The sequence below is a fragment of the Mesoplodon bidens genome (assembly GCF_964165515.1).
Source record: "Mesoplodon bidens genome assembly, chromosome: 3".
In the NCBI taxonomy this organism is placed as follows: domain Eukaryota; kingdom Metazoa; phylum Chordata; class Mammalia; order Artiodactyla; family Ziphiidae; genus Mesoplodon; species Mesoplodon bidens.
In genome coordinates, this window is record NC_138178.1 from 37,265,691 (window position 1) to 37,292,389 (window position 26,699).

Here is a 26,699-nt window from a genome sequence, read left to right on the forward strand (position 1 = left end):
CCTCCCGGAGCAAGGCTCAAACCCGTGTTCCCTGCATTGGCAGGTGGATTCTTATCCACTGCGCCACCAGGGAAGCCCCACAAGGCCACTTCTCATCCGTCTTCCTCGTTTCAGTTAAGTGTAGTCCTAAGTCCTCCCCCCACTGAGAGTGTAGCTGCAGGTCATAAAATTGTCTGACTGCAGTTGAGTTGGCTTCTCAGCCACAGACAGACCTACCATCGTGCTGCCTGTCATCTGGTCCCTCTGGTTCAGTGCTGCCCTGTGACAAGGGAAAGCTGACACCATGCTGGTCTTGCTTTTACTGTCTGTGTGAGTAATAGCTGTCTGGATCCACTGGGGCTTGTCATCCTCTTACTGGCTGGGTCTCATGGAATTGTGGTAGGCACACCTGGCAGCTGCACAGTGATTTGTGCAAAAGGATTTGTGGCCTTGTTAGCTACCAGGCTGCACTTAGGGAATGCTTGACCTCTTGATAGAGGGGAACTTTTTGGAGTGATGAGAAAGTGATATTTTGATCTGAGTGGTGATTATACTTGTATATCCATTTATATACATGAGCAGCACACTTAAGACTTGTGCCATATACTGTAAGTTGTATGTCAGTTAAAAAAAAAAAAAAGAAAAGAACCACCAGAGAATCAATAAGAGCTCTTGAAAATAAGATTATGATTGCCAAAATGGAAAATTCAGTAGACAGGTCGGAAGATAAATTTCCCGGAACACAGGACAAAACACAGAGACACAGAGGATGACGAACCCAGCCTAGGTCTACCACCTTAGTAACAGGCATGCTAGTTGGCAAATTAAACCTAGAAAAATGTTTCTGATGGTGATTAAAGAAATGGGAGTTAAAACGATGAGATGGGTCTGTAAATCTGGTTAATCAACCAAAAAGTTGCTTAAGCAATTTTCAACAGTTTGTAATTGGCGGTGGAAACTGGCACAACCCTTTTGGGGAGCAATAGAATGCCAAGTATCATCAGTCATATCAGTCCTTAACTTTGGCCCAGGTAACCTCACCGCTGAAAGTTTGTCCTAAGGTAATAGTTTAAAAAGAAGACATGTGGAATTCATGGAGATGTTCACTAGCGTGGTTTATTATGCTGCAAAATTATAAACAACCTAGATGTCCAGTAAAAGAACAAGCAAGAAAATTATAGGCCTTACAGGAGGCAAGCACGGAAAGGGAATGTGATTAACGCACGGTACCAACAGAAGGCAGCACCCCTTTGCCTGAGGAGCGTAACTGCATCTAATTAAGGATACCTACACCAGCACCGGGAGGGAGCTGGAAAATGTACTTCTTCACCGTTCGGTTGGTGAAATGGAGGAGGAATGTTTCTACTACTGCTAATTAATGAGCTTACTCTAGGAAGACTCAGTAAAACCTCAAGTTGCGCGCCCCTCGCGGACCCGCAGCTCTCCCAGGCCGCGTCCGGCCTGCGGCTGCGGCTGAGGCTGCGCACTGCGGACCCTCTGCCGGCGTCGGGGGCCACGGCGCAGACCGCACCGGAAGCGCCGGGCCGGCCTACCGGAGCTGAGCTAGGGACGCCAGTGGCTGGACTCGCCCGGCTCGGCGGGGCGCACCGCAGGCGGAGGCGGGGCCGAGGCGAGGAGGCGGGGCTGGGGTGGCGCGGGGGCGCGGCGAGGCTGTCCCCGCCCCGCACGCCGCTCTGCCGGGCGGCCTCCAGCGTGAGGAACCGGCGCCGGCGGCCTGGCCTCTGTGGGAGCGACTGGTGGGCGGACGCCCGCCTTTGCCTGCGTCGCTACCTCCGCGCGGGCCGCCACCACCGGGGATGTGAGGGGCGCAGCTCGGCCGGCGGGGCCCGGAGCGGCGCGGAAGCCGGCCGCAGACGGTAACGCGCTGGGCGGGCGCGGGCAGGGCTCCGGTTGCCCCGGCCGAGGCCGGGCTTGAGCGGCAGGAGCGCGTGCGGCGCTTTGGAGTCGGAGGCGGCCCGAGCTCCCGCACGGGGCACTTGCCATTGCGGTCCCGGGGCCCGGCAGAGCCGGGGAGGGTCGAGGGCCGGGTGGGGGCTGGGCCGGCGAGCGGGCGAGCAGCCGAAGACCCGGCGGCAGGTGCCGGCCCCCCTCTGAGATCCAACTCTCTCTCCCCAGCTCCACCTACTTTGGCCTGGACTCAGCCTCCCAGGGCTAAAAATATTGCCCAGAGGCTCCTGAGCGGAATAAGATCGCGTTAAATAGGGCACAACGCTGCAGAGGCGACAGAGCTCCTCAGCCCGAGGGCTGGAGGAAGACTCCTGAGCTGCCGCTCCCGCCGCCGCTCAGCCGGCAGCTAGCTGTCTCCCTCCGCCCAGCAGGCAAGTGCGGGCCGCGGGCGGTGGCGGAGGACACTGATTCTCTGAAGTTGCCCCACAGCCGAGCAGCTGTGCCTAGCTTTTCCCTACCCAGGTTATCTTTGACATCAATCACTGCTGGCTTCCAGGGGATCCCCTAAATGCTCTGTAAGCAGAGGCTGAAAGTTACCCACTGCAGGAGTCAGAGCTAACAGGGAGAGGACTCTTTATGTTAGAAACATAAGCTGTGGCTTCTTTTTTTATTCATTCTGCATTTCTGAATAAGAGAGCAGCTGTGCCAGTCACTCTTTCTGGTGAGTACCAGTCTGATGTAAGCGGGCAGGGAGAAAGGCTTTCTTGTTAGTCTCTTGGGGCTTTGTCTATATCCTTTAAATCAAAATAGATACCAGTATATTCCTCTGAAATTAGAGGCACATGGCCAGGGAGCTTGGACACCCACGTCCTTTAACTGGCTGTGTCTTTCTTGTAGGCAAGCTCTGTGGGCAGCTGATTATAATCAGGAAGTTGTATGGCGAACTCAGGAGTCACAGCTGGGAAGTTTTGTTTTCCGGGTGTGTTTTTTAATAACATCTGCCTGGGAGAGAGCATCATCTCCACCCTAGGGGCAAAACTGCTACCAGGACCAGGCAGGACCGGCCTCAGATATGCCTCTTACTAGTGCTTTCTGTGTCTCAGCCAAGAGAATACGATCCAGGTTGGGTCAGGATCCATAGCCAGTGTCGGGATTCGGTGCTTAGAAGCTTTCTTTTCTTTGGTGTTCCTCGGGAGCAGCCCTCAGGAACTCCTTGGGGCATTTGGTGGAAAGACCACCAAAGGGACTTTTGCCTGCTGGAGCTACATATGGTGTCCCTCCGGCCAGGTGTGTGTGGAGGCCAGTATGAAGCTGAAAAAGCAGGTGACAGTGTGTGGGGCTGCCATCTTCTGTGTGGCTGTCTTCTCACTCTACCTCATGCTGGATCGAGTGCAGCATGATCCCACCCGACACCAGAACGGTGGGAACTTCCCCCGGGTGAGTCATGCCTGATTGCTGATCTCTTCATACACAAATCATCTGGGATCGGGTTATTGCCCCAGCTGGAGAGTCATGTCAGCCCAGGGCAAGAACATTCCTTCCCAATAGGCAGATTTTCTAGAAACTCAAAGCTGAAAGCAGTGATGGCATAAAGAAAGGAGGGAGGGAAAATGGCAATATGTACTGCTGCTCTGTCCTCCTGAATTATTGGCAGACATTGCTAATGGATTGCAGTATCCCTTCCCACTAAGCCCCAGTGCAGTCCTTGTCAGCACAATGCTCCTGAGAGGCAACGCCAATTGTTGAGAATAGGCATGGGAGGTGAAATCTTTGCTATCCATAAGCTAGAGAGTGAGGGTACTCCCAACCCAGGTGGATTGCAGTTTTCAGTAGTGATTCACACCTCTTCCCTTACCTGACCAGAGCAATCCAGCCCTGTAGGCTCATGGTCTTGCCTTTGACTGGGGAGAGAAGGATCATAGTCAGGCTTCAGGTGGTGGGCCTCATGCAGAGATCCTTCTTGTGACATAAGGACCTGGGAGTGATTGCTTTCTGGTTTTTTTGGCAGAGTCAAATTTCTGTGCTGCAGAACCGCATTGAACAGCTGGAGCAGCTGTTGGAGGAGAATCATGAGATCATCAGCCACATCAAGGACTCTGTGCTGGAGCTGACGGCCAACGTGGAGGGCCCACCTGCCCTGCTGCCGTACTATATGTCCAATGGCTCCTGGGTGGTGCCACCAGAGCCCCGGCCCAGCTTCTTCTCCATCTCCCCTCAAGACTGCCAATTTGCTTTGGGGGTCCGGGGCCAGAAGCCAGAGCTGCAGGTAAGAGTCAGAGCTGGCAGGGACCCACAGTGCCCATGGCTGGGGCACTGAGCTGCTCTCCTGCCTGGCAGATGCTGACTGTATCAGAGGAGTTACCATTTGACAACGTGGATGGCGGTGTGTGGAAGCAAGGCTTTGACATCTCTTATAGCCCGCACGACTGGGACACCGAAGAACTGCAGGTGTTTGTGGTCCCCCACTCTCACAATGACCCAGGTGAGGGCCCAGCAGACCCTGGGAGCCAGGGTGTGGAGTGGACTTTCTTTTTTACTTTTTAAAATTTTTGTTGGAGTATAGTTGATTTAAAATGTTGTATTAGTTTCTGCTGTACAGCAAAGTGTATCAGTTATACATATGCACATATACAGTCTCTTTTAGATTCTTTTCCCATATAGGTCTTTTCAGAGTATTGAGTAGAGTTCCGTGTGCTATACAGCAGGTTCTTACTAGTTATCTGTTTTATGTATAGTAGTGTGTATATGTCAGTCCCAATCTCCCAATTTATCCCTCCCCCCTCTCCCCCCTGGTAACCATAAGTTTGTTTTCTATATCTGTGACTCTATTTCAGTTTTGTAAGTAAGTTCATTTGTACCATTTTTTTAGATTCTACATGTAAGTGATATCATATGGTATTTGTCTTTCTTTGTCTGACTTACTTCACTCAGTATGACAATCTCTAGGTCCATCCAAGTTGCTGCAAATGGGATTTCTTTCTTTCTTTTTTTATGGCTGAGTAATATTCCTTTGTATATATGTACCACATCTTCTTTATCCACTCCTCTGCTGATGGACATTTAGGTGGCTTCCATGTCTTGGCTATTGTGAATAGTGCTGCAGTGAACATTGAGGTGCATATATCTTTTTGAATTATGGTTTTCCCTGGATATATGCCTGGGAGTGGGATTGCTGGATCGTATGGTAGTTCTATATTTAGTTTTTTAAGGAACCTCCATACTATTCTCCATAATGGTTGTACCAGTTTACATTCCCACTAACAGTGTAGGAGGGTTCCCTTTTCTCCACACCCTCTCCAGCATTTATTATTTGTAGATTTTTTGATGATGGCCATTCTTACCGGTGTGAGGTGTTACCTCATTGTAGTTTTGATTTGTGTTTCTCTACTAATTAACGATGTCGAGCATCTTTCATGTGCTTTTTGGCCATCTGTATGTCTTCTTTGGAAACATGGCTATTTAGGTCTTCTGCCCATTTTTTCATTGGGTTCTTTTTTGATAGTGAGCTCCATGAGCTGTTTGTATATTTTGGAGATTAATCCTTTGTCTGTTGCTTCATTTGCAAATATTTTCTCCCATTCTGAGGGTTGTCTTTTCGTCTTGTTTATGGTTTCCTTTGCTGTGCAAAAACTTTTAAGTTTAATTAGTGCCCATTTGTTTATTTTTACTTTCATTACTCTAAGAGGTGGATCAAAAAAGATATTGTTGTGATTTATGTCAGAGTGTTCTGCCTATGTTTTACTCTAAGAGTTTTATAGTATCTGGCCTTACATTTAGGTCTTTAATCCGTTTTGAGTTTATTTTTGTGTATGGTATTAGAGAGTGTTTTAATTTCATTCTTTTACATGTATTTGTCCAGTTTTCCCAGCACCACTTATTGAAGAGACTGTCTTCTCTCCATTGTATATTCTTGTTTCCTTTGTCATAGATTAGTTGACCATAGGTGCATGGGTTTATCTTCAGACTTTCTATCCTGTTTTATTGATCTATATTTATGGTTTTGTGCCAGTGCCGTACTGTTTTGATTACTGTAGCTTTGTAGTATAGTCTGAAGTCAGGGCGCCTGATTCCTCCAGCTCTGTTTTTCTTAAGATTGCTTTGTCTGGGGTGGGCTTCCTGATGACAAAGGTAAGGGAGGGACAGTTGAAGAAGATGGTGGCATCCTCAGGGGACCCTATGTTGGCTCCCCAGGCTGGCTCAAGACCTTTGACAAGTACTACACAGAGCAGACCCAGCACATTCTCAACAACATGGTGTCCAAGCTGCAAGAGGACCCCCGGCGGCGCTTCATCTGGGCGGAAGTCTCCTTCTTTGCCAAGTGGTGGGACAACATCAATGCCCAAAAGAGAGCAGCAGTCCGAAGGCCAGTGCCAGTCGGGGAGGCAGGAGGGCTATTCTCTGGGCTCTAGGTTGGGTGTGAAGTCCTCTCCTGGAGCTGCAGGTGCCAGGGTGTCAGGGAGAGGCAAGGGGAACCTTGGCAGAGATGAGGAGTGATGGTAGCGGAGCCAGGAATGAGAAGGCAAGAACTGATTTGAGGGTCACTCGTGTTAGGAGAAATCACAGTAGTGTGAGCACAGGGAAGAGAAAGCATAGCGCCTGGCCCCTGGAAGCGCAGACAGAGGTCCAGGAATAAGCAGAGCCAGGACAGCATGGAGGTTGGCTGGAGAGAGAGAAGGGCGCATGTCTGTTGTCTTGGTCCTGGGTTTGGGTGAACTGGCTCAGTGAGGCCAGTGCACACAGGTCCCGGCATCTGGTTGGCAGGACTGAGCAGAGGGTCTCTGCCCCAGGCTGAGTGTGAGTCCTTAACTCCAGGCTGGTGGGAAACGGGCAGCTGGAGATTGCAACAGGAGGCTGGGTAATGCCGGATGAGGCCAATTCCCACTACTTTGCATTGATTGACCAGCTCATTGAGGGACACCAGTGGCTGGAGAAAAACCTCGGTGAGTCCGGGCTCAGCAGTGGGAGTCTGCCCCCATAGCTGGGCCCAGAAGACAGCAGGGGGCTCTAAGGCACAAGGATTGGCAGGGGGTGCTTCTTTTCTAGGCTAATTCCACCAGCGTGGGTGTGGTGTGATGGCAAGACGGGATCTGGGGCCCCTGTGCCGGGAGGCCAGGCCCTGAGGCATTCAGGCCTCTGGCTTCCATGCCCCTGCCCAGGTGCAACCCCACGCTCAGGCTGGGCGGTGGACCCCTTTGGATACAGCCCCACCATGCCTTACCTGCTGCGCCGTGCCAACCTGACCAGCATGCTGATTCAGAGGGTACATTATGCTATCAAGAAGCACTTTGCTGCCACCCACAGCCTGGAATTCATGTGGAGGCAGACCTGGGGTAAGGCCAGGTAGGGTGGAGGGGGGTCACAGCAGTGGTTCCCACTGGTAAAGGGCAGGGATATCAGAAATAAGACCCATCTGTCCTTTAGAGCAGACCAACAAACACTGGTGCAGACCGTCAGAAGCTCTCTCCTTCAGGTTAGGTGGGGATCACATTGATCTCTGGCCTCTGTGGAGCCTGCTGCCTGTCTCCTGGAGGAGCTGTGGGCTCCAGAGCCCTCCCTGTGTCTTTTGCAGCCTTAAGTCTATTTCACGCCTTTAGCTGGAGCAGATACACTCCCACCCCTGGCATCCCTGTGCCCAGCTCCAGGGGCTGACTGCTTGGTGTGTTTTCTATAGACTCGGACTCCAGCACAGACATCTTCTGCCACATGATGCCTTTCTACAGCTATGACGTCCCCCATACATGTGGCCCGGATCCCAAGATCTGCTGCCAGTTTGATTTCAAGCGCTTGCCCGGGGGGCGCATCAACTGCCCTTGGAAGGTGCCACCCCGGGCTATCACAGAGGCAAACGTGGCTGAGAGGTACTTGCTCCCAGACCTGGACTAGGTGTGGTGGTGTTATTTTCACTCTGCAGAGGAGTCAGGAGACCTGACTTCTGGTCTGGGCTCTGCTGCATGGGGGCTTCGGGTTCCACATTCATAAAATGGGGGTGGGCTCGGTTGGTGAATTCAGGCCCACAGCCCTTGCAGTGACAGTTCCTTTACTGTGTTTTCCTGGAAAACTAGAGTGAGTGGCTCTAAGGAACCACCTTTTCCAGAATCATTTTGTTTTCCCAAATGAGTATGTTTTCCAGTGTCCTAACAAACTGTCGGAGCCAGTGGACTGACTCAGAGGCGAATAATTCTCATATTAGATGTATTGCCTTACAACCTTCAGTCTGGTATGCCTGCATTAAGCTCGGGCCTCCTGCCTTGGCTTGAAGTCACCTGGGATCCTCAGTGCTCTGTGCACCCAGAATCCCATTCAGATCCACATTCCGTCCCGCCCAACAGCCTCCAGCCTCTGAGAAAACACACCTGTTCCCTTTGAGAGAATCCTTAGGGACCCCAAAAGATGTTGCTGAAATCAGCTCCCCTGGGAAAAGGTGGTTTAAGAGAAAGCTAAACAATTATTTAGCCAGAACTGGACTGGCCTTAAGAATATAACAAGTTGAACGGGTTTTCATGTTGCAATCCTCCGATTTCCATGATGTCTAAGAGGTGAAACATGTGACCAGAAGGGAAAGAAAGTGGTCTTTTGTTTCCAGAATCCAGAAATCTAAATGCTGATTCCAAGCAAGAATCTAGGGCTTTTAAGGCATGCTTTTTCTGAAAGCAGCAGCTGTGATCTACAGATGCCAGGCCAGGTTTACAGAGAGCAAGTCATGGGAGATTACCTCATTTTCTCCTTTAAATTTATTTATTTTATTTTTAGCTGCGTTGGGTCTTCCTTGCTGTGCGCGGGCTTTTCTCTGGTTGTGGCAAGCAGGGGCTACTCTTCGTTGCAGTGTACAGGCTTCTCACTGCAGTGGCTTCTCTTGTTGCAGAGCACGGGCTCTAGGTGCGCAGGCTTCAGTAGTTGTGGCTCACGGGCTCTAGAGCGCAGGCTCAGTAGTTGTGGTGTGCGGGCTTAGTTGTTCCACGGCATGTGGGATCTTCCCGGACCAGGGATTGAACCCGTGTCCCCTGCATTGGCAGGTAGATTCGTAACCACTGCGCCACCAGGGAAGCTCTCATTTTCTCCTTTAAAAGGCTTACAAGGATGTTAAATTAGGGGAAGTTGGTATTTGAGGAGTCCTTTCTTGAGAGCAAAATGGAACAGAACAAGCTGCACCAGCATGGCTAAGTACATTAGTGGCTGGTTGAACTGTAACACCCATAACATGCCAATTACCAGGGTGGTCTAAAAAGAGAAAGAGGCTTTAATGACACAGGTTTCTGTTTTTCTGTTGATTACATTAATGACTTGGATGAAAAAGGAAATAATAAATGTTTATGTAGAACAGTGCCAGGCACTGTTCTAAGTGTTTAACAAATATTAATTCACTCAGTTCATTGTAAATTCTCATAATACTATGACAGTAGGTACTGATGTTATTCTCATTTTATAGAAACTGAGGCCCAGAGAGGTTAATTAAGTTGTCCAAGGTCACACAGCTAGTGCATACAGAGCTAGTGTTGGTGTAGTCCAGTCCCCAAGTCCAGGCTCTTCATTCTAGGGCTGTACTGCATCACTAACTGGTGGCAAACAAAGCTGGAGTGTCAGAGTCAGGATCCCAAAAGATGTCAGTAGGTTGGGACGTGGGTTGAACCTAACCAGATAAGATTTATTAGATAAATGTAAGATTCTACCCTTAGCTTCAGCAAACAGAATAGGAAAGTTCAGGATGAGAAAAGATCTTGCTGGGCCGCATGCACAGAAAACAGGATCACTGGTGTCAGCATGGTGGGGTGACAGTGGGGGCTGCCAGACATACCTTTGTAGACACACGCTTGCTCCCACGGCAGCTCTGGCCAGACTAGGGGGTGTGGCCTGCCTTCCCCCGGACTCCCGTATTCAGCGCTGCGCCCCGCACTCTGGGATCCTGGCAGACGGGCTCCTCAAGAGAACTGCTGGTGACTGGATTCTCAACTGCTATGTAGGGACCAAATAGAGGGGCTGGGATTACAGAGGCTGATGAGGAAGCACAGGGGAATGCTTGCACGTCTTGGGTATGTCTGAGGGACCGTCATGGGGAAGGAGGACTGGTTTGTTCTCTGTGGTATCCAAGGGCAGAACTGGGGCCAGGGAATTGAAGCCACGCATCAGGAAGAACTCTCTAGTTGTTGGGAGAACACTGGGCTCCCTGGGACTGGGTTTCACCCCATGAGGTATCTACCCCCAAGCCGAGTGACTCTGTGATGAGGATGTATCAGAGGGCTCCTCTCAGGCTGGCTCTGCTCAGGATCCTATAATAATGTGAGACTCCATGTGGGGCCCGTCCCCCTTCCCACCCGCAGGGCAGGCCTGCTCCTGGACCAGTACAGGAAGAAGTCCCGGCTCTTCCGAAGCAACGTCCTCCTGGTGCCACTGGGCGATGACTTCCGATATGACAAGCCCCAGGAGTGGGATGCCCAGTTCTTCAACTACCAGCGGCTCTTCGACTTCCTTAACAGCAAGCCTGATCTCCACGTGCAGGTGTGAAGGGACACTCACCAGGGAGGGGGCCTCGGTGGTGCTGCAGCCCAGCCCTTCCTGTGAGGTTTCATGCTCCCCAATACTGCTCCAAAGCAGGGGTTCATTCCCAACTCTGGGCATAGTTTCCCTTTTATGTCACAGTTCTTTCCCAGGTTCCTCAGCTTCTCGAGGTCCAGAAGGTAGGACATACGGTGACTACTCTCTGCATAGGCAAACATCCCTGCCCCTAGCCTCCACTGCAGCACTGGGGGGCCACAATTCCCAGAAGACTCTGGAACTGATGGAAGCGGGTTTTGGGGGTCCCTACAGGCCCAGTTTGGCACCCTCTCCGACTATTTTGACGCCCTATACAAGAGGACAGGGGTGGAGCCAGGGGCCCAGCCTCCAGGGTTTCCTGTGCTGAGTGGGGATTTCTTCTCCTACGCGGACCGGGAGGACCATTACTGGACAGGCTATTATACTTCGCGGCCTTTCTACAAGAGCTTGGACCGCGTCCTGGAAGCGCACCTGCGGTGAGACCTGCCCCCCTTCCAGGCTGGAGGGATAGAGTAAGCCTTTGAGGTTTAAGGAGGGGCTGGATTGGCTCAGAAGGGACTAGAAGGGCATGGAGACCAAGACAAGTGGAGAAGGGGTGAAAGGAAGAGGAGTGGGGCTTGCAGAGTGAGGGTGGGCCCTAGGGAGCTGTATGGCAGGAGGCTGACTTCTCTCTCTGGGCAGGGGGGCAGAGATTCTGTACAGCCTGGCTGTGGCTCATGCCCGGCGCTCTGGACTGGCCAGCCAGTACCCGCTCTCAAACTTCGCCCTTCTGACGGAAGCTCGGCGCACACTGGGGCTCTTCCAGCACCACGACGCCATCACTGGCACTGCCAAGGAGGCAGTTGTTGTGGACTATGGGATCAGGTGGGAGCCCTCTCCTCTTCCCCATCAGCTCCATGCCTTGGCCCACTGTCCCAAAAGGGAGGATGCACCAGGCAGTCAGTGGGCAGGCCTGCCAAGGGCTCGCCCTGTTGGCAGGTAGACAGTCTCTCAGTGGTCACCTCTCCCATGGTCCCTCTCCTGCCCGCCCTCCCAGGCTTCTGCGCTCCCTTGTCAACCTGAAGCAGGTCATCATTAACGCAGCTCACTATCTGGTGCTGGAGGACAAGAAAAGCTACCACTTTGACCCTGAGTCGCCCTTCCTGCAAATGGTAAGCCCCACTCCTGCACCTGCTCAGGGTGACCCTCTGGTGTGCAGTCCTGTGCCGAGAACTGTGGTGCGAGGGCGTTGTCCTTCTTTTCCTTCCCGGTCCTGGAGTGAAAGATCTGTGCCTGGCGCAGCTGCTGGTCCCCATGTGGGACACGTTTGGGGGGTGGGGGGAGGCAAGACTCCGAGTCAGGCCGAGCCCCATGATAGTTCTTTTTTCCCACCCACTTCATTCTAGGATGACACCCGCTTAAATCACGATGCCCTACCAGAGCGCACAGTGATCCAGCTGGATTCCTCACCCAGGTGAGCCGGGCTGGGCCAGGCACAGAGGCAAAGCCCCTTCCTGGCTCTGGGCACCCTCCACCCCCACCCTGCCGAACCACTGAGGGATCCTTGGCCTGGCCACTGTTCCTGCTTTCACTGTTCCAGAGCAGTGGCCTCCTGGGTGAGCCTACTTTCTGCTCACAGATATGTGGTGCTGTTCAACCCACTGGAGCAGGAGCGGCTCAGTGTGGTGTCCCTTCTGGTCAGCTCACCCCGGGTGCGGGTCCTTACAGAGGAGGGTCAGCCCCTGGCCGTGCAGGTCAGCGCGCATTGGAGCTCTGCCACTGACATGGTCCCTGATGTCTACCAGGTGAGGCGGGGGCTTGGCAGGTGGGGCCCGGCCTCGGCCCTCTGTGCTGATCCTTGGCCTCTCCCCGGAGCCTCACACTGCCCACGGACACTGGCTTCCCACCCTCCTGCTTGCAACCCTCTTACTCCCCAGGTTGGGGACCAGAGTCTTGGGGAGAGGGGTTGTCCAGAGGACAGTCACTCCTGGGGTTTGAGTCTGTCCTTGAAAGGAAGGGGAAGTTTGGTATAGTATGATAATAGTAAAAATGGTAGTTATGTTGCCCCATCGTTTGTTCATTCAACAAATATTTATTGAAAGCTTAACGTGTGTTTACCATCTCATAGTTTTCCCAGTATCATTTGAGACTCATGAAAGTCTGACGAGGGGCAAGTAACATCACCTGCGCTTTGGGTGGAGGGCACCGAGGCCCCAGTGGGTGCAGGGACTTGCTCAGGCTCTCAGGGCCAGAACCCCAGGCCTGCATCCAAGACTGACACCCACGCCGTGGCCCACGCTTCCTCACCCTTCCTGTGCCTGCAGGTGTCTGTGCCCGTCCGCCTGCAGGCACTGGGCCTGGGCGTGCTGCAGCTGCAGCTGGGTCTGGATGGGCCCCGCACCCTGCCCTCCTCCGTGCGTGTCTACCTGCATGGGCGGCAGCTGTCCGTCAGCAGGCACGAGGCGTTCCCTCTACGTGTCATTGACTCTGGCACCAGCGACTTCGCCCTCAGCAACCGCTATATGCAGGTCTGGTTCTCAGGCCTCACCGGGCTCCTCAAGGTAAAGGGCCAGGGGCTGGGAGCCGGAGGAGGGCACGCATGTCGGGGGGGTCGTGCGAGCTGCCTCCGGCCCACAAGTGTGCTGCCACCTGACTCATGGTGGACCCGGGAGTGGGCCATCTGGGCTCCTCGGGGGAGGTTCGTCCACACCCTCCCGGGGGCGGGCCTGACACGCGGGTGTGGGGCCAGGGGTCAGGGCTGTGTCTCTTGGCAGAGCATCCGAAGGGTGGACGAGGATCAGGAGCAGCGGGTGGACATGGAGTTCCTCATCTATGGCACCCGCTCGTCCAAAGACAAGAGTGGAGCCTACCTCTTCCTGCCTGATGGCGAGGCCAAGGTACCCTAGAGACACCTTGCAAACCCCAGCAGGCCCTGGAGGCCTCAGGAGCAGAGGGCAGGAAGAAGGGAACGGACCTTCGTCCAGCCACCCTGCCTGCCAGGGTGCCTCGCCTGCACTGCCCCTGTGGGGGGTGGGAGACTGAAGAACGTCACCCGGGAGCCTGGGCCCGGCTCAGCCAGGGGTCTCAGCCCAGAGCCTGCTGGAAACAAGTCCTCCTGCTTGACCGTGGGCTGGCATCTCCCTGCTTTGCTCTCTGTGCCGTGGGTTCAGCAGCCACTTGCTCTTTCCCCAGCCCTACGTCCCCAAGGACCCTCCCGTGCTGCGCATCACGGAAGGCCCTTTCTTCTCAGAGGTGGTGGCCTACTATGAGCACGTTCACCAGGTAGTCCGGCTTTATAACCTGCCAGGTGAGCTGTGCAGACGAGGAAGGTCGGGGAGGAGGTGCGGGCTCCGTGGGCCGTGCCGTGCTCTTCTTCTGCCTGTCGTCTGTCCGTGCAGCTATTCCCAACAAACATGTCATTTGAGATGCGGGTGATTCTTAACTCTCTTGGAGTAGAGCTTGGCTAGAAATGCTGGGAATTGCCCGGGGCTTGGGCACAGCCTCTCCCAGCCCAGTCTCTCAGGCTGTGGCTCACGCCACTCGGCCTCTCCCTTTGTCCTGTGCCCAGGGGTGGAGGGGCTATCTCTGGACGTGTCATCCCTGGTGGACATCCGGGACTGCGTCAACAAGGAGCTGGCCCTGCGCCTCCACACAGACATCGACAGCCAGGGCACCTTCTTCACGGACCTCAATGGCTTTCAGGTGATGCCTCAGGCCTGGGGCCCCAGAGACTGTATGGAACAGAACTTGGACTGTGTTTACTGCCTGCATCACAGGCCCTGGCAGGTGATCTGCTCTGACGGAGCAGGAGGAATCGGAGGCAAGAGTGATCCGGGCCAAATGGTGCTCGGATTCTCTTGATCTGCTGGCCTTGCCCCCGCAGGTGCAGCCCCGGCGGTATCGGAAGAAGCTGCCCCTGCAGGCCAACTTCTACCCCATGCCGGTCATGGCCTGCCTCCAGGACACACAGAGCCGCCTCACGCTGCACGCTGCCCAGGCCCTGGGCGTCTCCAGCCTCCACGATGGTGAGGGAAGCAGGCGCTCTTTGGGGGGAGAGGGCAAGATCGAGAAGCCCATCCCCGCCACCGAGGCCCGTCCTCTCTGTGGGCCTCTTCGTCTTTCCTGTCCGTCAGTCACACACCAGCGGGAGATGAAAGGAAGGCAGACACCTGCTGTCACCCTCTCCCCTGGTGGAGGCAGCTGTGGAGGTGACTGGGGGTGGGTGGCCTGTTGGATCCCCTCAAGAAGCATCAGGGTATTGAAGGGTGATTCTTAGCTGAGGTGTGCAGCCACCTTCTCCTGACAGGGATGGCAGTAGGGACAGTTGGAAAAGTGTCGTCAGTGTTATAATGAAATATTTAGCAAAGGAGAAAAATACGTCCTGCCTTCCTACCAATGGTCATTAAAAGAGAGAATGACAAAAAAAAAAAGAGAGAATGACATTCTTAAGAATCTAAACGAGGGCTTCCCTGCTGGCGCAGTGGTTAAGAATCCACCTGCCAATGCAGGGGACACGGGTTTGAGCCCTGGTCTGGGAAGATCCCACATGCCGTGGAGCAGCTAAGCCCATCTGCCACAACTGCTGAGCCTGTACTCTAGAGCCCGCGAGCCACAACTACTGAAGCCCGGGTGCCACAACTACTGAAGCCCGCGTGCCTGGAGCCCGTGCTCCCAACAAGAGAAGCCACCGCAATGAGAAGCCCGCACACCGCAACAAAGAGTAGCCCCCACTCGATGCAACTAGAGAAAACCCATGCGCAGCAACGAACACCCAACGCAGCCAAACATAAATAAATTAAAAAAAAAAAAAAAAAGAAAACGAGGACATGAGGAGACTGACCTGGAGCTGGTCACACTGGGCCAGCCCAGGTGGCTCCCATAGCCTCAGGGTAAAGTGAACAGTTTGCACTTAGTGGCCTCTGAGGCCTTCAGGTCGTCTGTCCTTGGGGCAGAGCCTTTGTGCAGGACTGAGCCAAGAGTGCCCAGTCTAGGCTCTGCAGGGCCGGTGACGAGCACAGTGGGGACTTGACTCCCTTCTGGAAGGCATGAGGCTCTGCTGCCCCTTTGCCCAGTATCACTCCAGTTGTAGAACTCTTAGCCCAGTATCCTCCCTTGGTCTCTGCCCTTCTGGAAAACAGTGTGCTAACAGGCGATTGTTTTACATGCAAGGGGTCCATTTTAGGATTTGGTGTGCCTTTCTGTGGTTGCTCAGGGTAAAGACTGAGGAACTACGTAAGTCAGAATCTGGGCTGGGGTGATGGGAGTGCAGATAGAGCCGTCTGTATGGGCTCCTCTCAAGAGATTCTTGAAAAAAAACAGATGCTGGGAAAAATCCTCATTCCAACATATGTCAGCTTTGAGTGAGCCCCTTCCTCAGGCATATTTTTATTTTTAATTTATTTTTGGCTGCGTTGCATCTTCGTTGCTGCGCGCGGGGGCTACTCTAAGTTGCGGTGCACGGGCTTCTTATTGGGTGGCTCCTCTTGTTGCAGAGCACGGGCTCTAAGCATGCCAGTTTCAGTAGTTGTGGCATACGGGCTCAGTAGTTGTGGCACACGGGCTCAGTAGTTGTGGCACATGGGCTCAGTAGCTCCGCAGCCTGTGGGATCTTCCTGGACGAGGGCTTGAACCCATGTCCCCTTCATTGGCAGGCAAATTCTTAACCACTGTGCCGTGAGGAATGTCCCCCCAGACATATTTTTAAAAGAAAGGAAAGGTTAGGGACTTCCCTGGAGGTCCAGTGGTTAAGACTCCACGCTTCCAGTGCAGGGGGTGTGGGTTCAATTCCTGGTCGGGGAACTAAGATCCCACATGCCGTGTGTGGTGCAGCCAAAAAAAAAAAAGCAAAAGATCCTCTGCCATCTCTCATCTGCAGGGCAACCCCATATAACACCTAATCTGAGCCTCTGCCTGATATGCCATCTGGCTGTCCTCTTGCTCCCTCCTTTTGACAGACGCGGCAGGCAGACCTGGAGTCTGTCCCCACATAGAACCAGGGCCGGAAGCATGTGTTCCAGTCACAACAAAATCCGCCCCACCTGAGAAAACCTGCCCCGGGTCAGGGCCTCTGCAGCAGCTGCTGAGGGCTGTTGTGTTTGCTGTTCACTTTGTTGTATGTGGCCAGCCTAGAGACGGTTCTCTGCCTGGGCACCCAGGCTAGCCCCCACTCCTGAGCTGCGGAGCATGGGCAGTGAACTGCCAGGGTCACAGTCCTTCACTCAGCCCCTTCCAGCTCTAGGTTCCATGGCGGCTTTGTGTCCTGAGTGACTCAGCTTCCAGCCAGTTCCCTGGGCTCTTCCCTTGGGGCTTTGGTGGGCTGCTGCTTCCAGAGGTTGGTGTCTGCTTGGGGGTGAGACAGGCAGGCTGGGGGCTCACAGCTAACTTCCCTAGGCCAGCTGGAGGTGATCTTGGACCGGCGACTAATGCAGGACGACAACCGGGGCCTGGGCCAAGGGCTCAAGGACAACAAGAAAACCTGCAACCATTTCCGTCTCCTGTTGGAACGGCGAACCCTGGGCAGGGAGGTAAGTTCTGGGCCTCCCCCTAGGGAGACAGGTCAGGCTAGGCCCTGTGGGTGGCCCTGGGGTTCCAGCCTAGGGCTTGGGGAGCGTACTAGAGGTGCGCAAGGGTAGTAAGAGTAGGGCCTGATTCCCGGGTTGGCGGGGAAGCGAGTCTGCTGCTTTGCTGCTCCATCTAATGCAGCCTGACACCTCCCTCTCCACAGCACCCTGTCGCCTGTGCCCTCCTCATGCTCATCTCCCACCTTCCCACCCCCACCCCTGTGTCCTCTAACCTGCTCTGCTCGTGCCCCGCTCATCTCATGGCTTTCTTTGCCCCCACCAGCCTGGCTTTTTCTCCAAACTGGCAGCCATGTTTAGGGGCTTGATCTTTCACAGCAGCAGGAGCGGGCACCGAGAGGTAAGGGCCAGCGATGGGGTGTTGAAGTAGTGTTAGTTATTTGTAGCTGGAGTTGGAGCTGGCGGATGGCAGAGCCCGCTGCTCCATCTGCCTGTCTGGGGCTCAGTCACTCACTCATCAAATAGCTGCTGGGCACCCGCTATGCTGTAAGGACTGAGAGGGCTGCAAATGCATAAGATACTGCCTCAGAGCTCTAGGAATTGACTCGTGAGTATGGGTGGGGGCCAAGCTATGTGTGTGAAAATAGAAGGTTGAAAAGGGGTATGTCCACTGGTCCTGAGGAGTGAGAGAACATAGTGGGCCAAGGGGATCAAGGACAGGTTCCTGGAAGAGGTGTCATCCACGCACGTCTTTGATGAATGGGGGTCTGCCCTACACACTTGAACTGAGGCACAGTGTGGGAGGCAGGAAGGAACATGAATGGGAAGAGCCGTGAGTTCACTCAGCTAGACCAGAGCCGCCTGTGCAGTGTGATAGCCACTAGCCACATGTGGCCACTTAAACGTATTAAGACAAAACACAATAACCAATTTGATTCTTCATTCAAACTGGCCACATTTCAAGTGGCTCAGTGGCCACAAGTGGTTAGTAGCTGCTGTGCCAGTGCAGATATAGCATAATTCCCTGATTGCAGAAAGTTCTAGTGGCCGGTGCTGGGCTGCCATGGGGGTAGGTTGGGGCAGACTGTAGTGGGCCTTCAGTGCCTGGTGAAGAGTCTGGACTTCCTCCTGGGGGCCAGTGAGGGATCTGAGCTGGGAGAACACTGTTGGGACTTTACCCTAAGCATGTCAGTCCCACAACAGGGACTCAGGTGGATCTTCAGGGAGACCGGAGGCAGGGGTGACAGCTTAAAGGCTGTTCAAGCAGGAAATTTTGGTGGCTTGAAATGAGCCATGGGAGGGAGAAGCCGGGGGTGGACGTGAGGACACTGCCGAGGTGGGAATGGAGATCGTGGCTGAGGGAAGTGCAAGATTCTGGACAGTAGGAAGGCGGGTGGTGCTAAGAGCAGAAATCCAGAATATGGAAGAGTAGCTGCCGTGGGGGAAAGTCCAGCTTAGGCCCGTGAGTGTGACATCTAGGTCAGCCATCTAAGGAGTAGTCCTCAGTCAGCACAGCTGTGGGGACTGCCAGGCCCGAGTGTCAGGGCTGGTGCTGTGGGTACGGGGTCGAGCTTGAAGCCGCAGGGTTGCCCCAGAGACTTTCTCCATCAGAGGCCCATCCTCCATGGTGAAGCATCCGTCTGTCTGTCTTCCATTCTCCTCTCTGCACTGAGAATCTCTGTGTGACAGGAGATGTTGCTGAGGGGAGTGTGTGACTCACGGTGGTGTTGTGGAAGCAGAAAGCCTCCATAGTTAGAGGATCGCTGGCCTGGTGAGGTAGCCCTTCCTAAGCTGTGTCAGGTGGGAAGTGACCGCATTTGAAGAGTCCTGGAGTCAGGCACCCCTTGTATCCAGACACATCAGGGAAGCTCTCTCCAAAGAAACCAACCTGGATGCGCTGTTATCCTCCTGCTCTCCCCGCTCCACTTCCTCACCCATGTCTCGGGCCAATCTTTCAGGTCCAAGATGGCCCCTCTACCAGCTACCCATCCCTCCTCAGTCACCTGACTTCCATGTACCTGAACACCCCTGTGCTCGCCCTGCCCGTGGCCAAGAGGCAGCCCCCAGGCCCTGCTCTGTGCTCATTTCATCCTCTGGCCTCCTCTCTGCCCTGTGACTTCCACCTGCTCAACCTGCGGACGCTCCAGGCAGAGGTGAGTGTCCCGCTCAGTGCTGACCCTCGGGGCAGACCCTGCCCTCCTCGCCCAGACTCCTCCCCTTCCCAGCCCTGCCTGCCGGGCAGAGGCGCTGCTACACCGGTGAGCCCTGCAGAGACCCCCCTCTCTCCACTGCCCTGTGGTCTGTCACCAGGATGATAGCTTGCCCTCAGCCGAAACTGCGCTACTCTTACACCGCAAGGGTTTTGACTGTGGCCTCGAGGCCAAGAACTTGGGCTTCAACTGCACCACAAGCCGAGGCAAGGTGAGCAGGGCCCAGGTGCGGGAAGGGAGAGGAGGGCAGGGAAACAGAGCACTGGTGATGGCAAGCTGAGAGCTTGGTGAAGCGGCAGTGAGGCTGGGCAGCGAGGGGGGAGGTGGCAGGGTTATTCTGGGGCTTTACGGAGAGCAAGGGAGAAGCTGTTGACATGTGTTTTCAAAGCCTCTGAGGCGTGGCAGGGGCCAGTTCCAGGCAAGGTGTCCAGGTGGAGAACTTCTGTTTCATGTGTATGGACCTCTATCAAACAAACGGAAACACCAGGAATTAAAAACTAAAAGCCATCATACTCTGTTCATTGTTTAAGGCTGGCACTGATAGATGCCTCCGTGTGCTGAGCACCAGTGATTCAGAAGTGAACCAAGACATGGTTCCTGCTGGGGGTTCCCTGGCGGTCCAGTGGCTAGGACTCAGTGATTTCACTGCCTTGGGCCAGGTTCAGTCCCTGGCTGGGGAACTAGGATCCCGTATACTGCATGGCACAGCCAAGGAAAAAAAAAAAAAAAAAAAAAGGTCCCTCTCCTCAAAGAGCTCACAGCTCAGTGCGGCAGTTCCTACCCTAATGTCTGTGGACAGGCTTCAAGGTTGCACAGACTCACCTGTGTATGTAGGCACCTTGCTGCAGAGAGGCCCGTAGCTTTTGTGACATTCATACAAGTTATATAGAGGAAGAGCAGCAGCATCTGGTGTGTCAGCCCCCAGCACTGCCCTGCGCCTTCTCTCCTCCCCACAGGTGGCCCTGGGGAGCCTCTTCCGTGGCTTGGATGTGGTTTTCCTACAGCCAACCTCCTTGACATTGCTGTACCCCCTGGCCTCGCCCTCCAACAGCACTGACATCTATTTGGAGCCCATGGAGATCGCCACCTTTCGCCTCCGCCTGGGCTAGGGCTTCTTGTGGCCTGAAGAGAAAGTTCATCCACAGAGACGGCCTTTTCACATAAGATCGGGTTGGACAAGCCACCCCGGGTCTCCTGTCCTGATCTACCTCTCAGAACTGTGACAGACTGGGCTCTGCCCTCATTTTCTCTTTATCGTTGCTTCTGTGTTCGGGGGCAACCCACAGCCCAGCGTTGGGTGGATAGGGCAGGCGCCAGTGAGATGTAGGAGAGAAGGCCCTTGGTCAGAGTGGGTGGTGCCAGCCTCTGCTTTGGGTTGTGCGTGTTCACCTAGTTGGGTGCAGGCTCAAGCACCCATCCTTTCCCCTGAATGGGATGGAGGAGAAGCAGGAGAGCCTGAGTGGGTAATAGCCCAGCGTCAGGGTCACAGTAGGCAAGAGCTGGCTCTCGGGGAGTCCTGTGGTTGTGTAAGGGCTACGTGTCCTGGTGTGACAAGCAGGAGCAGAGCGCTGCCAGGAGGAGGGGGCTGGGGCCTGCGAGTTAGCAGTGGGGTGGAAGAGTAGCGGGAATCGCTGCTTTCTCTGACGGCTCCACTCTTAGTGCTCCCTGACCCTCACGCCCTGGCCAGGCGCTGCAGTGTGGCAGGAAGGACTCGTGAAGACTGTCATGACTGGAGCTCATGGGACACTTCAGGTACCAAAACCCCATCTCAGACTGGGCACTTGGTCTGTGTGTTGATTTGTGGAATGGTGGCAGAGGCCACCCTACTTGACTCCTCTGTGGTTCCTGCACTCTGTACACCACTGTCCCAAAGAGCTGCTTTCCATCATGGGGGCATTTGATCAGGCATATTTCCTTTCCCTGGAAAGAAAGTGAAGCCTCCAGCTTGCGGTGGGCAACTCGAGAAAGCTTTCGTCATCATTCCTACAGTCAGCCCTGAAGCTTCGCCTTGTTCATCCTTCGACAGAAGTATTCACTTCCTGGCGCGGGGACTAGGGAGATGTACACTAAATTAGGAGGCACCGTGGCTGCTCATTAGCCTTCACTGCAGCTTCGATTATTAGAAAAAAATTTATGATAGTCTCTAGGGATGCTGAAATGATATTTGGTAAAATTTAAAATCTATCCCTTATTAAACTCTTAGTAAGTTAAGATTACAAAGAAACATCCTAACCTAGATAAAGGTGTCTCTATCTTAAACCAACAGTCAGTGGCATTCTAAAGGGTCAGATACCACCGGCATTCCCAGTAAAGTCAGAAATTAGTCAAGGACATACTATTATTTAGCCGTGTTCTGGCACTACTAAACCCCTGCAGTGTGGCAGATGAGAGATGAGGAAGGGTTACAGAACGTCTGACCTGTACAATCCAACAGGATCAGCTGAAGACCTTAACAGAGCAAACAAGGCACATCACGTTTCTATAAAGATTCTGGTTCTCTCCAAATCAGCTCATAAATTCAGTGTATTCCAGTGAGATTGGGTACTTTTTGGAATTTAATGGGTTCTGACATTCATTTGGAAGGGTAAATGTGTGAGAATACCAAGAGAATTCTGAATGACGGTGAGTCCGGGGCAGTGGTGCTCCGGTGGGTAAAAGACACTTGTCCTACGAGATTTCCCAGGGGACTCTCGACCGACCATTAGGTCAGTCAGTGTGACCTGGAGTGGGATCAGACTGCTGGAACCAAAGGGAGAGCCTAGCATCAGACCCAGGTGTGAGGGGATTTGGTACAGGACCCAAGGAGTATTTTAAGGGGGAAAAAGATTGACTATTTAATAAAGAGTACTTTAAGATAACTGCCTATCTATTAAAGTAAGAGTTCTCTACCTCACAGTTTCCACAAAAATCAGCTCTAGAGAGAAAAAACAAAAAAATTACAGAATTACTGAGGAAAATATAGGATATTTTTATACCTTTGGTGTGGGAAGGTGTTTTCTAAACAACATGAAACCTAAAAGATATAATAAGGGAGAAGATAAACAGATTTTACCACCAAAAATATATTGAAAGTTTGTATATGATGGAAACCACCAAGGTTAAAACACAAATGACAGATTTGGGGGAAAATATTTGCAGCACTTCAAAAATTGGTGAGTACAGTTACTTTAGGAGAATAGCTTGCTTTGGGCTCCTTAGGGCAAGTCACTGGGGCCTGGTAAGCAGCGACCTAAAGATTCAGCAGTGGGCAGCTGAGTTCTTCCAGGTCATCCAAGGGCATTGCTGCCAGCACCAGGCCAGGGCGCATGGAATCCTGTCTATATCATAGTGAAAGAATGAAGATTATCAGTGTGAAGTGCTTAGCACAGTGCCTGGTACATATAAGAGCTCAGTAAATATGAACTGTAATCATATTAGTAAAGGATTCTAAGCGGTTACACTATAGCAGGCGTTATTTGCAAGTATAATGTAACTTGTAATCAAATGATAAGGGAGAATCTGTGAACCCCCGAGGAAATTAGCAGAATAAAGGCTGTTCTCTCTGGAGGTCTTAGATGTGCAGTGAAGTTATTCATCTGCCAGGAACTGAAATGTTTACTCCTACACACTGGCCTTTTAGAACATAAGGCAGCATTGCTCAAGGTGTGGTCCAGAATCACCAGAATTCCTTGTTGAAAGTCCAGCTTCCTGGCCTGCCCTAACTGGGGCTCCTCCTTCAGCCCACAGGCTGAAATGGGCATCTGTGCGGCAGAGCCACGGATCCCGGAGACCGACCTGTAACGAGAGCAAAAACCAAAACCCTCTCTTAGTGCACGAGAAGAAAGACAGGTTCCTTGGCAGAACCTATTGGACCAATCTCTGGGAGGAGGAGCCAAAGAACCTGCATTCTTAACAAGCTCCCAGGTGAGTCTTCTGCACACGTAATTTGGAAAGGGGCCTACTATTTTAAGGCTAGCAGCAACCCTTTCCCACGGGGCTCTGGCCCTGAGGCCTCACAGTTCTGAGGGTTACATCAAAACCGGAACCGGATCCCTTATGTATACTTGAGAAAGTGTTTGCAGTTTGAAAATTTTTGAATATACTTTTCAGCTTCCATTTCTTAAAGGACACGTGATTTTACAGTTATTTAGATCCCATTTGTTGAAAGTATTATTGTCTTATGAACTCTGATAACTGTACCACCTCCATTCTGACAGACTTCCCTTTATGGTATCAAGTAGGAAAAAAGATACCTCTTTTGCCCTTTGTAGAAAAATGCACCTTTCCAGTTCAAAAATGTTTAAAGATTAAATTATGTGTATATGTAATTCAGCTTATAAAATGTGATGTGCAGAAAACTACAGCCTTTGTAGAGACCATAGGCTAAAGTGTTGGTCTGTTTCTTGGATCAATGCCTGGAGTTAAGAATATAAGTAAATTAACCTATAAACCATACTCTGGAATTGGAAAGAACTTAGAAATCATTGTGTCAATATAATTTGATAATCTGACACACACAATTTCTAATAAGCTATTTTGAGTGTTTTTTTTATTTTTTATTTTTTGCGGTACACGGACCTCTCACTGTTGTGGCCTCTCCCGTTGCGGAGCACAGGCTCCGGACGCGCAGGCTCAGCGGCCATGGCTCACGGGCCCAGCCGCTCCGCGGCATGTAGGATCTTCCCGGACCGGGGCACGAACCCACGTCCCCTGCATCGGCAGGCGGACTCTCAACCACTGCACCACCAGGGAAGCCCTTGAGTGTTTCTTAAAAAAAGAAAATCAACCAGGGACCTTAGGAGTAAGGGAGAACTCAGGCGGAAAGAGTGAGCCCAGGGGCCAGACACCCTTTGCCCCAAGAGGGCCTGCTTTCAATGCAAGATCCTCTGTTAAGTAATACGGAATTTCTCTTCAATTACAAACATGTATGATGTTAGTTCTAGAAGGGCACATAGAGGCCATTTAGTCCAACCCTCTCATTTTACTAATGAGGAACTGAGGCCCACAGAGGTTACATGAGCTCACCTATGTCAGTGGCAAAGCCAATTAAATGTTCTTTCCAGTATGCAATATCGATACCAGGTTATTGAACAAATCAATTTTCAGTGACATAAAACACATTAAAAAAAAAAAAAAAAACGGAAGCAGGACATAACAGAAGCAACTTCAGCCACTGGAAATGGATAGGATTCTGTTCCTCTCTGCAACTCTCCATCCATAGAATCATACTGTTTCCATGAAGAAGGGAGGGCTGTACGGCCAGCTGGAACCATGAAGAGAAAGGCAGACTCAAAACTGTAAGAGCTGAGTCCCCCCAAGCAGGGTGGGCCAGGCCCACACAGTGCTCTTATTTGGCTTGCCTAGGGGATGGGTATGACCTGTGTGGAGAGAGTGGCATCTTTACCTGAAATTGACCTGCTTACCACACTCTCTTGTCACTGTGGTTAGCTAATGACACTCATGCCCTCACAGAGAAAGGAAATCATAGTCTGGGTGGTAGGAATGAGGCTAACCATCCCAAAGAGATCTCTGAACTAAATTTTTGTTTCTCCCTAACAAAAATGCATACAAACACTTCAAGGAGCAATTCTCATAGAAAAAGATAGATGAGAGACCAGATCCTTCACAACAAACCTCAATTTTACTGAGGGTCAGTGGGAAATATGATTTGATCATAATAGTTGCCAGGACCAAGTGCTGCAAAGAGTGTCCATCCATTTTGGCTCCTGACTTAGACCTCCCTAGTTGAGAATAAACCTGGAAGGAAAGAACTCTGAAATTAGGTAGTCTAGGCACAGGAAGCCTATGTGGGGTTGGGGATGAGGCCTCCTTGGCATTTGGAACATGACAGGGATGAAGATGGAAGACACAGCATTGGGTGTGGAGGCCTGAGAAGCTCAGTGGGGGAGAGACAGGTTTTCTTGTCAGAATGCCTGGGGACTTGCATTCAAACTAGATGAGTAAGCACACCTGTACTGTTGCCCCCTCAACTCCTAATGCCTGAGAATGCTAAACAAAATATGAAAAATGGAAAAGCAAGGGACTTCCCTGGTGGTCCAGTGGTTAAGACTCCGTGCTCCCAATGCAGGCGGCCTGGGTTTGATCCCTGGTTGGGGAACTGGATCCCACACGCATGCCGCAACTAAGACCCGGAGCAGCCAAAATAAATATTTAAAAAAAAAAAAGTAAAAGCATGGTCATACTCAAAACAAGAGGAAATCTCCTTTGACTAAGAATGGAGAGAACAGCTACAGCCACGAACAGAAGACGAGGCCATGCAGCTCCAGAGAAATGGAGACCAGTTAAGGACAGATCCTCAGAGTGGCCAGGAATCTCTTTGTTGTCATTCTAATTCTAGGCTGGAAGTAAACCGTTTGATTCCCAGCCCAGCAAAAGCCAAACTAAGCATACAAGTAAATTGTGAAGCCCCCTATAATCAGAGAGTTAGGGTAGTAATGTATTAACATTAATTTCCTGATGTTGATGGTTGTAGTTTGGTTTATACAGGAGAATTTCTTTGTCCAAATACTAAAGTACTTAGGGGTGATAGGCCATCAGGTCAGCAAGTTAATCTCAAATGGTTCAGGGGAAAAAGTTACTTATGTTGTACTTCCAACTTTTCCAAAAGTCTCTGATTATTTTTAAAAATTATTGAATAAAAAAAAATCCAGTATATTGGCTCAGATCAAACAGGTTATCTAGGGAGGCCAGACTCATAATCCAGATCCACTAGCCTCTTCAGACTTGATCTTTACTATGTCCAGTGTGGTTGGAGCTAACCTCAATTGTGGTCATTTTTGTCTGGTTAAAAAGGCCCAGCAGGGGGCCTCCCTGGTGGCGCAGTGGTTGAGAGTCCGCCTGCCGATGCAGGGGATACGGGTTCGTGCCCCGGTCTGGGAGGATCCCATATGCCGCGGAGCGGCTGGGCCCGTGAGCCATGGCCGCTGGGCCTGCGCGTCCGGAGCCTGTGCTCCGCAACGGGAGAGGCCACAACAGTGAAAGGCCCGCATACCGCAAAAAGAAAAAAAAAAAAAAAAAAAAAAAAAAAAAAAAAAGGCCCAGCAGTGTGGCAAAAAGAGAGAGGGATTCTGGTCTGTTGATCATTAACAAGTCTTCTCACCTCCGAGAGCTTCATATTTCATCTCAGTAAAATGAGAACAATAATCCCTACCCTGCCTATCTCATCTGGTTATTATAAAGAACAGATGAGGTAACACATGTGAAGAGGTTTTGTAAAACATCAAGCACCTCGTGACCACGAAGTGGCCTTTGACCTAACAACTTCCTCATCCCCACAGATGTACCCTTTTCAAGTGGGCTAATAGGCCTCAGCTGTTCAGCACCGACCAAAAAACCGATCACTTGGGGATCCCTTCAGGCGGACACCTTGAAAATCTCCGCCCCCTCACCCAGACCCCGCCCACCGTCGGGCTCCAAGGGTGGGTCAGTTCCCGGGCCACTTCCCGAAGCACCCGGAAGTTCCTGTCGCTCAGCAACCAAAGGAACCCGAGATGTGAAGACGGTGAAACTGGGCGTGGGCTGCAAACCTTGGCAAGTTTCCGTTGCAACCCGGTGTTCGAGGGACCCGCAGTCCCCC

The 26,699-nt window shown here is 52.3% G+C and overlaps 2 protein-coding genes across 5 annotated transcripts in view; both read left to right on the forward strand.

The window, feature by feature from the left end:
* Positions 1 to 26,699, forward strand: part of UNC45A (unc-45 myosin chaperone A) — a 56,589-nt gene that overhangs the window by 10,924 nt on the left and 18,966 nt on the right. The gene's annotated exons all lie outside the window — the stretch shown is intronic.
* MAN2A2 (mannosidase alpha class 2A member 2) lies at positions 1,687 to 22,669 on the forward strand. 4 transcript variants are annotated; one of them, XM_081227356.1, is made up of 24 exons: positions 1,687 to 1,856; positions 2,116 to 2,318; positions 3,175 to 3,324; positions 3,896 to 4,153; positions 4,225 to 4,369; positions 6,079 to 6,250; positions 6,700 to 6,827; positions 7,044 to 7,217; positions 7,559 to 7,745; positions 10,203 to 10,380; positions 10,690 to 10,892; positions 11,098 to 11,280; positions 11,453 to 11,567; positions 11,802 to 11,869; positions 12,035 to 12,200; positions 12,720 to 12,956; positions 13,170 to 13,292; positions 13,588 to 13,702; positions 13,964 to 14,097; positions 14,279 to 14,420; positions 16,786 to 16,919; positions 18,872 to 19,066; positions 19,224 to 19,334; positions 20,080 to 22,669. In XM_081227356.1, exons 3-24 carry the CDS (start codon positions 3,193 to 3,195, stop codon positions 20,230 to 20,232), a joined length of 3,453 nt encoding a protein of 1,150 aa, XP_081083482.1. In that variant the 5' UTR covers positions 1,687 to 1,856; positions 2,116 to 2,318; positions 3,175 to 3,192; the 3' UTR covers positions 20,233 to 22,669. The 4 variants fall into 4 exon arrangements, with proteins under 4 accessions (XP_081083482.1, XP_081083483.1, XP_081083485.1 ...); XM_081227359.1 differs by lacking the exons at positions 1,687 to 1,856; positions 2,116 to 2,318 and adding exons at positions 2,785 to 2,866; positions 17,239 to 17,313; XM_081227357.1 differs by lacking the exon at positions 3,175 to 3,324.

Bases quoted from the DNA above. Each gene is read 5' to 3' on its own strand.
- MAN2A2 (XM_081227359.1), top strand. From the start codon at position 3,193: ATGAAGCTGAAAAAGCAGGTGACAGTGTGTGGGGCTGCCATCTTCTGT. The intron at 3,325-3,895 runs GTGAGTCATGCC...TTTTTTTGGCAG, and splicing joins ACGGTGGGAACTTCCCCCGG to AGTCAAATTTCTGTGCTGCA. The intron at 14,421-16,785 runs GTGAGGGAAGCA...TAACTTCCCTAG, and splicing joins CGTCTCCAGCCTCCACGATG to GCCAGCTGGAGGTGATCTTG.